The sequence below is a fragment of the Synchiropus splendidus genome, chromosome 7 (assembly GCF_027744825.2).
Source record: "Synchiropus splendidus isolate RoL2022-P1 chromosome 7, RoL_Sspl_1.0, whole genome shotgun sequence".
NCBI lineage: Eukaryota > Metazoa > Chordata > Actinopteri > Syngnathiformes > Callionymidae > Synchiropus > Synchiropus splendidus.
This window is the reverse complement of record NC_071340.1, coordinates 13,227,719-13,240,755: the sequence shown is the minus strand read 5'-3', so window position 1 is coordinate 13,240,755 and position 13,037 is coordinate 13,227,719. Positions and strand designations below refer to the sequence as shown.

General features: G+C 40.0%; 1 protein-coding gene across 3 annotated transcripts in view; it reads right to left on the bottom strand.

Annotated features, from left to right (window-relative positions):
* The window catches only part of LOC128762316 (uncharacterized), a 31,743-nt gene extending 20,198 nt beyond the window's left edge, over window positions 1-11,545 (bottom strand). For 2 of the 3 annotated variants that reach the window (XM_053870489.1, XM_053870490.1), the window contains exons 1-5: window positions 11,288-11,545; window positions 3,356-3,457; window positions 2,118-2,314; window positions 1,502-1,668; window positions 17-151 (exon numbers count right to left, since the gene is read on the bottom strand). In XM_053870489.1, the coding sequence (XP_053726464.1) occupies window positions 17-151; window positions 1,502-1,668; window positions 2,118-2,314; window positions 3,356-3,457; window positions 11,288-11,326 (640 nt within the window). In that variant the 5' untranslated portion in view covers window positions 11,327-11,545. Of the gene's footprint in view, window positions 1-16; window positions 152-1,501; window positions 1,669-2,117; window positions 2,315-3,355; window positions 3,458-11,287 lie in introns of those variants that run through there. The other variant, XM_053870491.1, reaches the window with a different exon arrangement.
* Between the last annotated feature and the right edge of the window lie 1,492 nt (window positions 11,546-13,037).

Genomic DNA, 13,037 nt, shown 5'->3' with positions numbered 1-13,037 from the left:
AATGAAAGATACGCACCTTGGACATTATCCTCCTCACTCATCCTTGTGGGGACCTCACTGCATCGCTTCAAAGATCTCATGAGGTTCTCCAACTCGGCTGACGGATGGCCCCGTCTCTTCATTTGAGCTTCACTTTGTAGTTGCAGAGCCACTTCAAATACACATTTAAATTCACAATTTATGTGTTATGTGTTGTCTAAACATGTTTAAAACCTGAAAAAAATGTGAATACTAATTATAATAAAATAAAAAAAACACGATAAAAGCTCAGGGTTTTTTTCAGTGTGAATTTACTCTCCGAAATAGACTGCTCTATTATGGTTTATTTCTGCCATCTGCACCTTAAAATAAGCAGATAACAATGGCTGCAGAATACGAGTTTCACAGTATTCCCATAATGTATGTGTAATGGGTAATTTTTTCAATTCCATTATGTCGACAAGATTTACTTTAACATTTGCTCAATTATTTTGCTTTTAAAAGTAATTATTTGGAGTGATGAAGGTTTTTCTTTTTGATTACTAGAAGTAAATACTGAATAAAATGAATTTTATGTATAAATATATATTATGTCTTTCACAGTAATTTCCATAATGCTCACAATATGGGTGAAGGGACTTGAAATGAAATGTCTAAAAGATAAATTAGATTTATTACCTTTATAGAAGAAATTCCCAAGCAATTTTATATTATTTATACATCTGTTCATATTTACTAAATTGAAGTTAGTGCATGATGCTCATCCATTCTGGAGATGTGTGATCGCGAGAATGAGTTGAGGTTTGAGCTGTCAAAAGTTTGAGCTTTTCGCCTTTGAAAACATGACATTTGGACTAAATTTAGAATTAATGATTTTATTCTAATTAGCAAGATGTTTTGCCTGCCCCCGTGTGTGACTCTGAACCCCTTGTTTTTACACTTTAATTTACTTCCCTCAATGCACCGTCTGTCTCGGATTGTAAATCACACCGAGAGACAGCTGACGAGAACTGCAGAAGAGCAGTATTGAGCAGGGATCACTCTGCTCTAATGGCAGCAGTGGTTGCTAGAGAACCTTAACACACTTCCTAGACATTGACCTGCTCCGAGGCCATCTGCCATTCGTCACTGACTTTCTTTCAACATCTTACACACGCCATATATTTACATGCCCACTATAAAAACGCAATTGGGCTTCAACCCAGACTTTTTCATTCTATCGTGCTCTGAGAGTCGTCCCTAGTATTTGCAACCATGTATAACGTCTTGTAAAACTTTTCTCAAAACAATGCTTCACAAAATAACATATCAAACAAAATCAACGTTCATAAAAAAAAAAAAGTCCCATTACAGAACTCAATAAGTCTTTCTGCATCGTTCCTTCCTCACATTTTCAAACCCCTCTCTCTTGTGCATCTTCCTCTCTCCTGGTGGGTGTTAAGCGAGTCATGTCAGGGGATTTGCGTGTGTCCTCCTTCATCGCCCCATTACTCCCCCTGGGGGGCATCTGCTCTTCTCTCACCTCCAAGAGTCTCCCTCAGCGCTGCCGCGATGCGCTCTGGTGGATCTTGAAGAATCTCTTTGGCAACCACTGCCAGTGCGGACGGTGCCCCATCATGAGCTGCGTCCAGCTGCCTGTTGTTATGGACCACTCGAACGATGCTGGACTCCAGAGAGTGGTACTCAGAGCTGGCAGGGAGAGAAGGTGGGGGTGAGAGGATATATGGATCGCTTCAGGAGAAACAGCAATGATTGTGAGGCATTTGCATAGATTCATCTTCCCTTAAGGCCATGAATGATGAACACACATACGCCTGAAATAAACACTCTCAATTTTTGCTGAAACAAATACAGACTTACTGCCAGGAACCAGCTAGGCTCTACATCAAGGCTACAATCTTCGCTCGCATGCCATGTACTCACAACAACATTTGGTGCAGTAAAATGACTTAGAAGGGACTATAAAATGAGTATTTGGATGTGGATCATCGGAGGTGATGAAACTAGAATGAAAATTTTAATGCTAGAACGTGTCATTAATATGATAAACTGGGCACAATCTAATACATACCCCTACCTTCACCATGAGACCTTAAACCCATCACCAGGAAACAGCGAAGGCGAGCACTATGACCGACCTGTCTAGCAGTCCATCGCTCAGCAGGGTGAGTGAAAGCTTTCCAACGCTATGGAGCTTTATCAGATCTACATCTGCTCTCCACAGCAGCAGGCTCTCATGGATGTTGACCCGCCGCAGAAACCTGACCGTCTCCTCAGCCAATACACCTTGTTCACAGCTCAGCACTGGCAAGCACAGTCTGTCAGCTGGCGCCCCCTGTGGTCACAACAGAAACCCAAGTGAGGCCAAGTTTTTGAAGACGCAACAGTGTTGGTGTTGACACATTCCATTTGCATTCTCAATGTGTCCAAAATATTGACAGTGATATAAGAGCAGGAAGTGGATCTGAACACAGTATGTGGCAATCGACAATGTTAGATCGGGAAAAAGAAATGTATACTATATATTAACAATATATGTGAGTCATTGTTATTTGTATTGTTTGCAGATGACACAAATTTATTTTATCTGCTTGGAGATTGATGGAAAACACTGAAAAGAAAATTCATTAAATTCTCAATTCATTGTCTTTTCAAACTGAAAAGTGGTGGCACCTTGTTTAACAAATAATGGAAAGCGGTCATGGAGAAATTTCTGGGTTTGAATATAGACAAGCAGCTCATATAAAAACAGTACAGAAACAGTAGACACAACTTCGTATAATCAACAAATGTAAATGAAAGAGACAACGTTGTACTCTGACACTCCCACACGTCCTCTGGAGACACAGTGTGGGGGACCTCCTGTCACAGTAACACAAGACCACTGCTACTGCTGCAGAAAAAATATAATGTTGAATAATGTAAACAAACTCCTGATGAGGACCTCCATCGACTATGTGCTCGAACCACACTGAGACAAATGTACACTGCAATAGTGGGAGTGAAAATGTGAAACTTGATGACAAAGGAAATGAAAAACCTGAACAAATCTGGACAAGAGAAGATCAGAAGTAACGATAACAGCGACAACACAAGTGACTGACAGTTAAAAAAAAAAGACAAAACAGTACCACTAAACTAAAATTTTTTTCCCCTTGTGCAGAACATCAGTATTCCAGTGCTATTGTTCATGCTGTGATGTGTTTTGGGATTCACTATGAATACAAAGGAGGTGAAACTCATTCAGTATTAAAACCTGAAATAATGGAACAATATTCAAAAGTATTTGCAAAACTCCTGTGGCACTGCATGTGAGACAGAAAAAAAAGTTTTGCAAATTAAAACACTCTGAGAGAAAGTGTTAAAACCACATTACCTGACTGAGGTGCAGCGCTAAGCACAGAGTGGCCGCCACAGTGTCAGCATCTGCTCCTGGTCCTCCAAGAACAGCATGGACACCATCCTCAAACTCATTTGCCTGCAAACACACACAGACAGAGAAATTATGAACAGCTTTCATCGTGGATTATTCCATAAAATATGGGATATCACTCAGCTTGACTGCATGAGTAGAAATTACATGAATTTAACACTCCTTGCCCACATTACCACTTTAGAGACTGCAACATTAAAAAAAGCAAAATTAATGATGCTGCGGACCGCGTGGATGAAATGCTAATAACAAGAATAATCGCCACACATCAATCTAAATTATGAAAAAGATATATACAACACTGAAGCATGGCTATCAGTGTGCCATTATTTTAACCCAACAATGCAGATAAAAGCTCATTTAAGTGCAGCAGATCCATTACCAAGACTGAACGTTGCTCTGCTTATTTTCTCAATTCTGCCACATTCACTTTTGAGATTAGACAGAAACATTTTCCCCCCAATTCCGCCCCTCCATCAGATAAGCTGAATTATCACATCTGTACCTGCAGTCTGCATAATTAATCAGAATGTGGGAACAATACATATCTCAAACCCATCTTGATGGATGTGCGAGCCGAGGACTGGCAAGTGACTACTGCAACACAACCAGAACACTGCATTCAAGTGTCGACTGGAAACAGTTTTATTCCAACTTCAAAATCCTAAAATCTGTTTCAGTAGGATGCTTGGTAAATATTGACACAGCAAAGCGTCATTTGAACTTCATGAGTGACAAATGTAAAGTCACAGTCTGAGATTGAGTGTCTCATGTCAATCAACTTGGCTGCAATTTCACACATATTTGTATGTTCTTCTGCAATCACAATACAACTCCAAATTAAGGAGCCATTCACTGAGGAAAGTTGAGTTTTCAGTTCTTCTTTTTCTTTCGGCTTCTCCCTTCAGGGGTGGCCACAGTCATCTTCCCCCATCTCACCCTGTCCTCTGCTTCTCTCATGAGAAAGCAACACAGTTTTCCATGTTTAGTTTAAAAATGGAGTCTTGATCTGGTAATTACAATGTTATAATCTCTTTCTGATACAATGTTTATTGATGTTGTGTTTCCGCTTTTCTGTAAGCACTTTAATGTTGAAGTTTATTTTGTTCTGACAAATAATAATAATAAATAATTACAAATAAAAGAATTCTTCTAGTGAAGAAAAATGGTTTTCTCCTGAACTTGTTTGTTCAGATAATTTGGTTGTACTCGTTGGTTTGGCCGTCTTAGATGGAATGAATAAATGGACAGAAATATTTGACTTTGATGCATATCTATCTATCTATCTATCTATCTATCTATCTATCTATATATATATATATATATATATATATATATATATATATATATATATATATATATATATATATATATATATATATATTCAAGTTTGATGAATATCCAAACATCTCTTTTCACATTCTTTTCCTCAGCTTCATAACGCAGTGATTCTTTCTCTCTTCACGTTTTAGAGCGCATTTGTTTGGTTCTGCATTTAGGTTTTAGCCAACTTCTAAACCGTAAAGCAAACTTTGACAGTCTACGAGTATCAACAAAGTTTTGAAGTGAGACGTCATTGTTAGCTGTTCGCTCTGTTAGCTCAGTGCAGACAGTCTTTGGCGTCGCAGGTCCGACGAGGAGCAGTTCCATCATTCTGTAGTGGAGGTGTGAGGTCAAGTTAGAGGCGCATCAGGTTTAAAAACAACTGGAAGTTGCGCATTAGACCGGCTTGAGATGAAATGTTATTTTCTGGTCCACTCTGCCTTATGCCCTGGATGTAGCTTAATTGAAATCATAAATATTGATGTGAGTTTCTACTACGTTTATTGTGTCATTTTTAATTTATTTGCTCGTGAAAAAACACAATTATTTGGACTACACAAATGACAGATCAAGAACTTTTTCTCACAGCTTTTCTCTCCACTAACTCCTGTTCATATTTTTTGTTAACTTGGGTCCCATGAGGCAGAAGTAGATGAGCGGGACTGAGGCTTCCCATACACACCCAAGTCATGTTGGTATGTATGTGGTTGGTGGTAAATTGAAGATCTTTTGTTCAGTGGGTTAGGGATAAGAGAAGATATTGATAAGAATGATATTATTACTACTACTTTCATGTTTGTAATTCTGTCATCAATCTGTTATTGTTAAAAAATGGCTGAACAGTACCACTAAATTTTTTTTTTTTTCCCTTGGGCAGTACATCAGTATTCCAGTGCTATTGTTCATGCTGTGATTAATTGCTGTGACTAAAATAATGTGTATGTAATGTAATGTATACAAAAATAATATATATATATAGATATATATAGATAGATAGATATATAGATAAATATATAGATAGATATATAAACAGGAGTTTTGCAAATACTTTTGAATATTGTATAATATAAAACATATTGATGACAGTGTTTTAAGTTAAGAGGTTTAATGTAAAGAAAAAAAAATGCAGAAGGCTGATGTGAAAAAGTCCAGTGAAAAACAAACATAATGTCCACAACGCTTACCGAGGTGGGGAAATGAGAAAGGCCCAAGTAGAAAAGAGAAATTCGATAAGGGAGCGTGAAGATGGGGAGTGAACTTAAAGAGCGAGGGAATGAAAGGATGGCTACTGTAAGAGGCTTCTGTAGGATGAGGAAGGAAAAGCTGGCCAGTTCCTTCACTGGAGACACTGATGGAGCAGAAAATCAATACTAGATAGAGAAAGGAAGTGAGGCATTAGCGGAGGAAAAGGCCACTAAGTGTCCTACTGCAGTGCGAGCATGAGTGTGTGTCAATCTGATGTGTTTCTATCAGAGGCTTCTTTTCCTCTGCTTTTGTCGGGTTTGTAAATGTGTCGCCTTTAAATGACAGATGGGCAAATCACTGTCAGTAATTATCCTCTCTTAATGACTCTTTTTGCACATCATTAAAGCGGTTAACTTTGCTCTACGTTATCACCCAAAGCCCAAATTTCCTCACACTCATTTATGGACGAAAAAGGACAACACTTAGGGGCTGATTTATTACAAGTCTGAGAAAAGAAAGAAGCAATGCGGTTAAGAGTGAAGCAATGCATTAAGAGAGTGTTGCGAGGAAGCAATGTGAGGCGCTTAGACGCAAGTGAGTGTGTCCTGGAAGGAGAACGTATCATTCAAGTTCTGAAACTCTGTTAACAATTCTGTCAGAAGGAATTGCACATTTTAAATCTTGGTTTTACTGTAAGCATAATCGTGACAGCAGCAACGAAAGAATACAGCACTTATATTTCCTCCTTTAACATTTTTTTTTATAATTTTATTTATTATCTTATGTTGGCGCAAACCTCAGGTGGGTTCATTTTACTAACAACCAGACCATCTACTGCAGCAAATACCAAAGCTGTGAGCGATAAGAGACTTAAGCGTTTTTTCCTACAGTGAGTGACACTTTAAAAAAAAAAAAACGTGTTGAATTCACTTAAATCCTGTTCAAATGGCAGTGTTGTTGAAAGAAAATTGTCACGTCCAGAGCTCCTTGCTTATTGAAACCCATCTTTTATGCTGTTCTTTATCAGTGATGTTGTATACCTTTTGTTATGTTTGCCTTCTTTGGACATGTTGGAAAAAAGCTGCTCTTTGTCCTAAATTATCTGATTTTTTTTCTCCCCTTTCTCCCCCTAGTTTCGTGTGTCTAACAGTCCGACTGTTAGACACACGAAACTAGGCTGCCTCGCACAAAGACTTGCAAATGAGTCTCTAAAATTGTGAGAAAATCAAAATTATGACTACATAGTAAAGGAAAAGCAAGGAAAAACCACGGCACAATACATTTTCAGATCATCTTTGTGATGTTTGATGGTACTGTACTATGATAATCTACTTACAAAACTGAAGGAAAAGACAACACAGCTGTGTTCAAAGTCAAAGCCATTTCGCTCAAAAACAGTCTGTCTGTCTGTGGCCTAAAAGCGGCCGCTACTCAGCACATTGTTGCGCACTACCAAATACCCACAGACTAAAGAATATGAGAGCAGAGGAATACTGGGCGCACAAGCACTATATATAAGTGCCAGGTAATTTGGAGTATGGACGCTCTGGACAGAGGCCATCCACTGGCAAAGATGTGACTCATCAAAGCCGCTGTATTAGCAGGTTGAAAGCCAGTGATAAAGTATGTGTCTGAGAGAAGAAAAGAGAGGATGAGATGGTTGATAGTGATGCTATGTTACACTTTATCTGTGACCACTGGGACTCTCATCAGCTGCTATACTCCTTATCAGACAATTTTTTTTACTCTGATTTTACTTGCCTGATCTCCACTTGACCTCGGTGCTGCCAGATATAACAAGATTCATTCTTGATGAGTGCTATCCTGGCTATCTGGAGTGATACTTGTCCTCAACAAATTGAATAAAAAGCAAATCCTTCTACTTCGTATTTGTACTTTTGCCCGGCACACGCTCAAATAAAAATATATTTTGCATTTAACCCTGATTATCTTTCTGAATGTGAATTGAAAGGTCTTTTGTCTTGCAATATTCAATGTGGTCCCTTTAGAAAATTAATTCACCACCGTGTAATAACGCTGGCACAGACTGCCAGACAAAGAATCTCATAAGTGTTCTGTTGGACAGCTGCTGCTGATCAAACTAATAGATACGCGTCGAAAATTGCCAGGCTTGCATGTTTGCGCACCAGCCGCACAATGAGTGACAAATGTGTTTGCTCACAGCTTTGCACACAAAAACGATAATGCAAAATGAGTTATCGTAAAAAGGAATCATCACTGTATTTGTAATACGAACATGAAATAATATACATATTGATACAACGAGGATAACCACTGAATAGAAGCATCACAAACCAAAACGCTATATTACTACTACTGAAAGCAACGCATGCGGAAGTTGAAGGGGAGCAGCACCAGACCGCAACTTTATTACAGATATACCTCACATGGGTAATGACAATGGGGATTCACACACGCACATGTGTAGACATTATTTTTATGTTCTTGTTTACGTTCTCTGTTGTCCGTTAAACCCTTTGTGAACAGCGTTCTGTAAACTGTATAAATATAAGTTATTATTACTCCTACTATTACTAGTAGTAGTACCATTAAAAATACATATAATAATAATAATAATGTGTTGACTTTTGCCGCTGTGCTTCTGTAATACATAATATAGGAACATACGTTGATATCAATTTGCAAAAATCAATTTGCACAACCAATATTAAACCTGTTGTACTGGAGTCGTTTACAATATGTATGGAGGAACTGATGCTTCAACATAACATTTAGTCACATTTAGGCAGCTAACTTACATGTGCGATCAAATCAAATAGAAGTAACACACAGACATAAATTATGTCAGGCACGTCGCATCATTCACTGGCTCAACCTTTGCACCGTGATGAAGCGGAGGCACTTCACGGCTGAGAAGTTATAAAAATCAGCTGGTTTTGCAAATGACTGGAGGATGTTTATGGTTGACCTCTTCTACGTTAGCAAATACATGACAATATCTATACATATATATATGTGATGTCATAAGCTATAGATGAAACACACTTATCATTTTTAATCATCAAAGAAAAAACTAATTTTTGTCATATTTTAACATGAAGCACATTGGCTTAAGAAAGAGGCGCTCAACACCGGGGTGAGCTACTGCTGGAGTGGCAAAAAACGTGATACTCATGGTGGTGAAAAAGGGAAGCAGCTCTAGGCTCATCAGACTCATTCACATCAAAACAATAGAATCAATCAACACCAATACAAGTTGAGGTTTCTGCAGACAGTCACAAATTCTCAGCTGTCTTGGATAAAAGCCCAGAAAAGGGGACGGAACTTAAGAAAGTCAGTTATCTCACGACTAAGTCGATGTATCATTTCAATAATGCATGACATACATTAGATACTTCAGTATACATAGTCCACTAACCTGTAAAATTCAAGGTGTGTTAATACATTTCATACATGCCCTGAAACAATCCCTAACCACTGAATATCACAATCTGGACTCTGTCCTGTGGTTGCCCCCTATTAAAACCCAGCATTAGGACTGGACGCCTTACTGCAGCTAAAAGTCGCCCATAGTCTTCTCTTGTGATACTCTTGCAAGAGGTTGTTATTTAACTGTATTTACAGGAACAATCACCAAGAATTCTCAGTATTTAAAAGAGCCATAAGGTCAGGAGTGAGATGAATTAAAACTGGATCCATTTGGCGTCACCCATCTTAGTGGTGATCTGTAGTGAAAATACTATTTCTCCACATATTTCTTACCTCAACAAAATCAACAGAACTACATAATATACTGAAACAACACTTCACCTATGGCCTACTAAGAGACCTGAGTTGTAGATTTCATTTGTAGAGGTGTCATAATGAAAGGTGCAGTAAAGTCTTGGCCCAAATTGGAATTAGCCTTGGGAATCAGCCATATTTTAACATGTACCATTAACAGCTCAAGGTGCTTCAACTGTTCATCACGGCAGTTGTAGTGTGTGACAACATTGGTTTCACCAGTAACTATGTTAGCCATAGCATATATAGTGGTACCTCGGTTTTCGAACGTCCCGAAATTAGAACAAGTCAGAGTTGGAACAAAAAAAATTTGAGATTTTTTTGCTTCGGATTTCAAACGAAAATCCAGAACTCGAACGCCCCTGAAAAAAAGCCAGAAAGAACATAACGTGTGCGGACCGATCAGCTGACCCACAACGCGCTTTGTTATTGTGTATAACACAGCCTCTGGATGCAGACGTGTCCTGTTAGCTACATTTACTGACTGTTTTTTTCTTCATATTGAGGTGTAAAACCTTTCCTGTCTCCGCACTGGACCGTGGTAGAGTGTCACAGGGGAGGTGCTCGCTCTCCACACCTCCGAGGCTGGAGCGCTCACTCCAGGGTTTGATGTCCTGTTGGAGCTGGGACAGGGATGAGGCGAGTCTGGGACAGAGCGTTACTTGGTTTATGACTTTGTCACAGCCAAACTGCACAGAAGCGCACATTCAGAGCTGGACACGCACCGGGCACCTCTTCACTTCTGGAGAGACGTCACTCACTCGGCAACCCCTCCCACATGCAGCGGCCACACACATAGAGGAACAGCGCACCTGCAGCAGACACTCTACATTCACTCCTACAAAAGACTATTTTAAGGCTTGGAACGCATTAGTTCTTTTTTCATTAACTGTAATGGGAAAAATCGATTCAGATTTTGAACAATTCGCTTCTCGAACGGCCGTCTGGAACGGATTGTGGTCGAGAACCGAGGTACCACTGCATCTTGGACTAAATGTGGCCCATGGACCGTGCATTTGATACACCTCTGTTACACCATGACAAGTTCATATGCATCAACAATCCTTCATATTAAACTTCTCATCATTATTTTTCAGGTGAATCTGAGAATGAGTAACGGGTGATGGCACCATTTTGTAAAACAGGCAGGAAAGATCGGTAGTTTAACCAACGTGCACGTGACGAAACACTCTTTAGGACTTCCGGTTGTGTTAGGCTCCAATCGAGTTTATGCTCGATTCAATATGATACCATGCTAGCGCTCTCGTGGCGGACATGTTTTCAGAGAAACCCACATTTCCTTGCTTATTCTCGCGGGAAAAAGGGTGCACGAGTTGAGGTCGGTGTCTGCAGGGAAGAGCGGCCTGTGTGTAAACTTGTCAGTGTCTCCCTTCGTCAAACAGCAGCCTCGCAGAAACACGTTGATATTCTTGCACGCACGCGTCTCCACGGTGTTTTCACTGAGCAACACACGCCTCTCTGTCTGTGGCGTATCTACAGGTGTTCGCGAGACGCTCTCGCGTCCTCCTCAGCAACAGGACCGCAGCCTGTACCGCACACATCAGTCTCATCCATCACACCCACCGCCGCTGAGCCACTCACCCCCACTCTCCTCTGCACCGTTCGCAGATACTCGTCCATGTCGGCCTGCGTGTCCACGGTGCCGCCACCGATCTCTCCATAGACCAAGTTTCGCTGACGACGGCCGTGTGCGTGAGAGAGTATTTGTGTGCGGACGAGTGTTTTCCTGCCGCGACTCCCGCTGCGCTCGCACTGCAGCAGTCCGCCGCTGCGCTCCGTGGGTCCTCCCTCCTGCTCGTCACGGTGAACCTACAACACGGAGCGGTGGGTGTGACGGCGGAGAGGAGAGCCGTTCTGTGATTCAGCCGCTCTCCCTGCGGTAATGCCCCCCCCTCCGCCCTCTAATCAAATACAACCTGCCCGTCACACAACCTCTGCTCACCGACCACCAATGAAGAGACGCGCTCCATCACCGCGGCCAGCACCCCTTCACTGCCGAGGAACCCCATATGTTCATCCGATTTTTGATCCACTCAATTCATATAATATCATTAGAAATAGATCAGATGTTTCTTCGCTGATTACGATGTAGAATTCACAATTTAAAAGTGTATTTTTTTTTGTTGTAGCATTGTTGGAGCCAATATTATCAATCCTGGGGTCAAGGGTCATGCAGAAAGGACTTAATGTTTTGTTGCTTAAAGTGATGAAACATTTGCAAATCTTTTGGGTTTTGAAGTTTATCGTCAGTTAATGATCCATCAGATACTATAGTCATTCTTAATTTACATTAGTTTACAAGTTACTCTTAATTGTCAGTAGCTGTGTCCTCTGGTGGCCGAAGACTCTGAAGTATGGATTATGAAACAGTGCGCACAGCCAATGATTTTGAGAGGTAAATTGTGTTTTTTTAAGCCACAGCTTGCAGGTGATTTAAAAAATAGACTGTGTGTATAATTAAGTTAAGTCCACTGGTGTGTACTGAAATCAGCAAATTTATTCCCGCAAGCTTGGAGAGACCTGTACTTTTCTCATACTGTAGCGGTATGAATACAAGTGTAATTCGTCTAGTTGGACTGAACTGGGCCTCATCTGACCACATTCACTACTGCTGTCATGGATGGACATTTATCTATATACTGTTTAAACCACAATAACAACATTTAAATTCAGTTTCAGAGTTTGCAAGCAAACATTTATGTATGGAAGTGAGCTGGATAATAAAAGGTACTGTATTAAAATATTGAATTTAAAACATTTGTTCCACTGAAAATTGAGGTGTTTTCGTTCCAACTATTCTATATATTGATAACCAAATACAACGCATTATTACCTCACAATAACTCTTGTTGTGAGCATTAAGGGGCCACTGTTGTGACAGCACCACTGCCACTTCATGCCTATGTGTCAGGAAAAAAGTTGTCAACCGTAAAATGAGAAGGAAAACCGCATATTTGAAAGTAATCTTTGCGCTCACTTGCCGGGGGCATGTCCTCTGAAGTGTGTCATGTTGAAGTTTTATCCTCAATGGTGAGGAAACCCCTAACCTCCATTCCTCCACACAGCATTAAAATGATTTCTTGTGTTTCATCGAAAGCTTTGTTGGTCTGCATCAAGTACAAGTAGTAGGGCTTGGACTAAATCATTCTGGTATAAAATATGAGCTATCAGAATTGTTTTCTAGGCAACTTCAACCCCACTATATAGTAAGTAAAACAACAATTAAAGCAAAGACAAAAGAAAGCAAAAGTTAGTGTTAAGGATTTCAGGACTTACGTTACTCAATAATATCTGCAACGTGACTTTAATTCTCGCCAAACCACAATGCTGA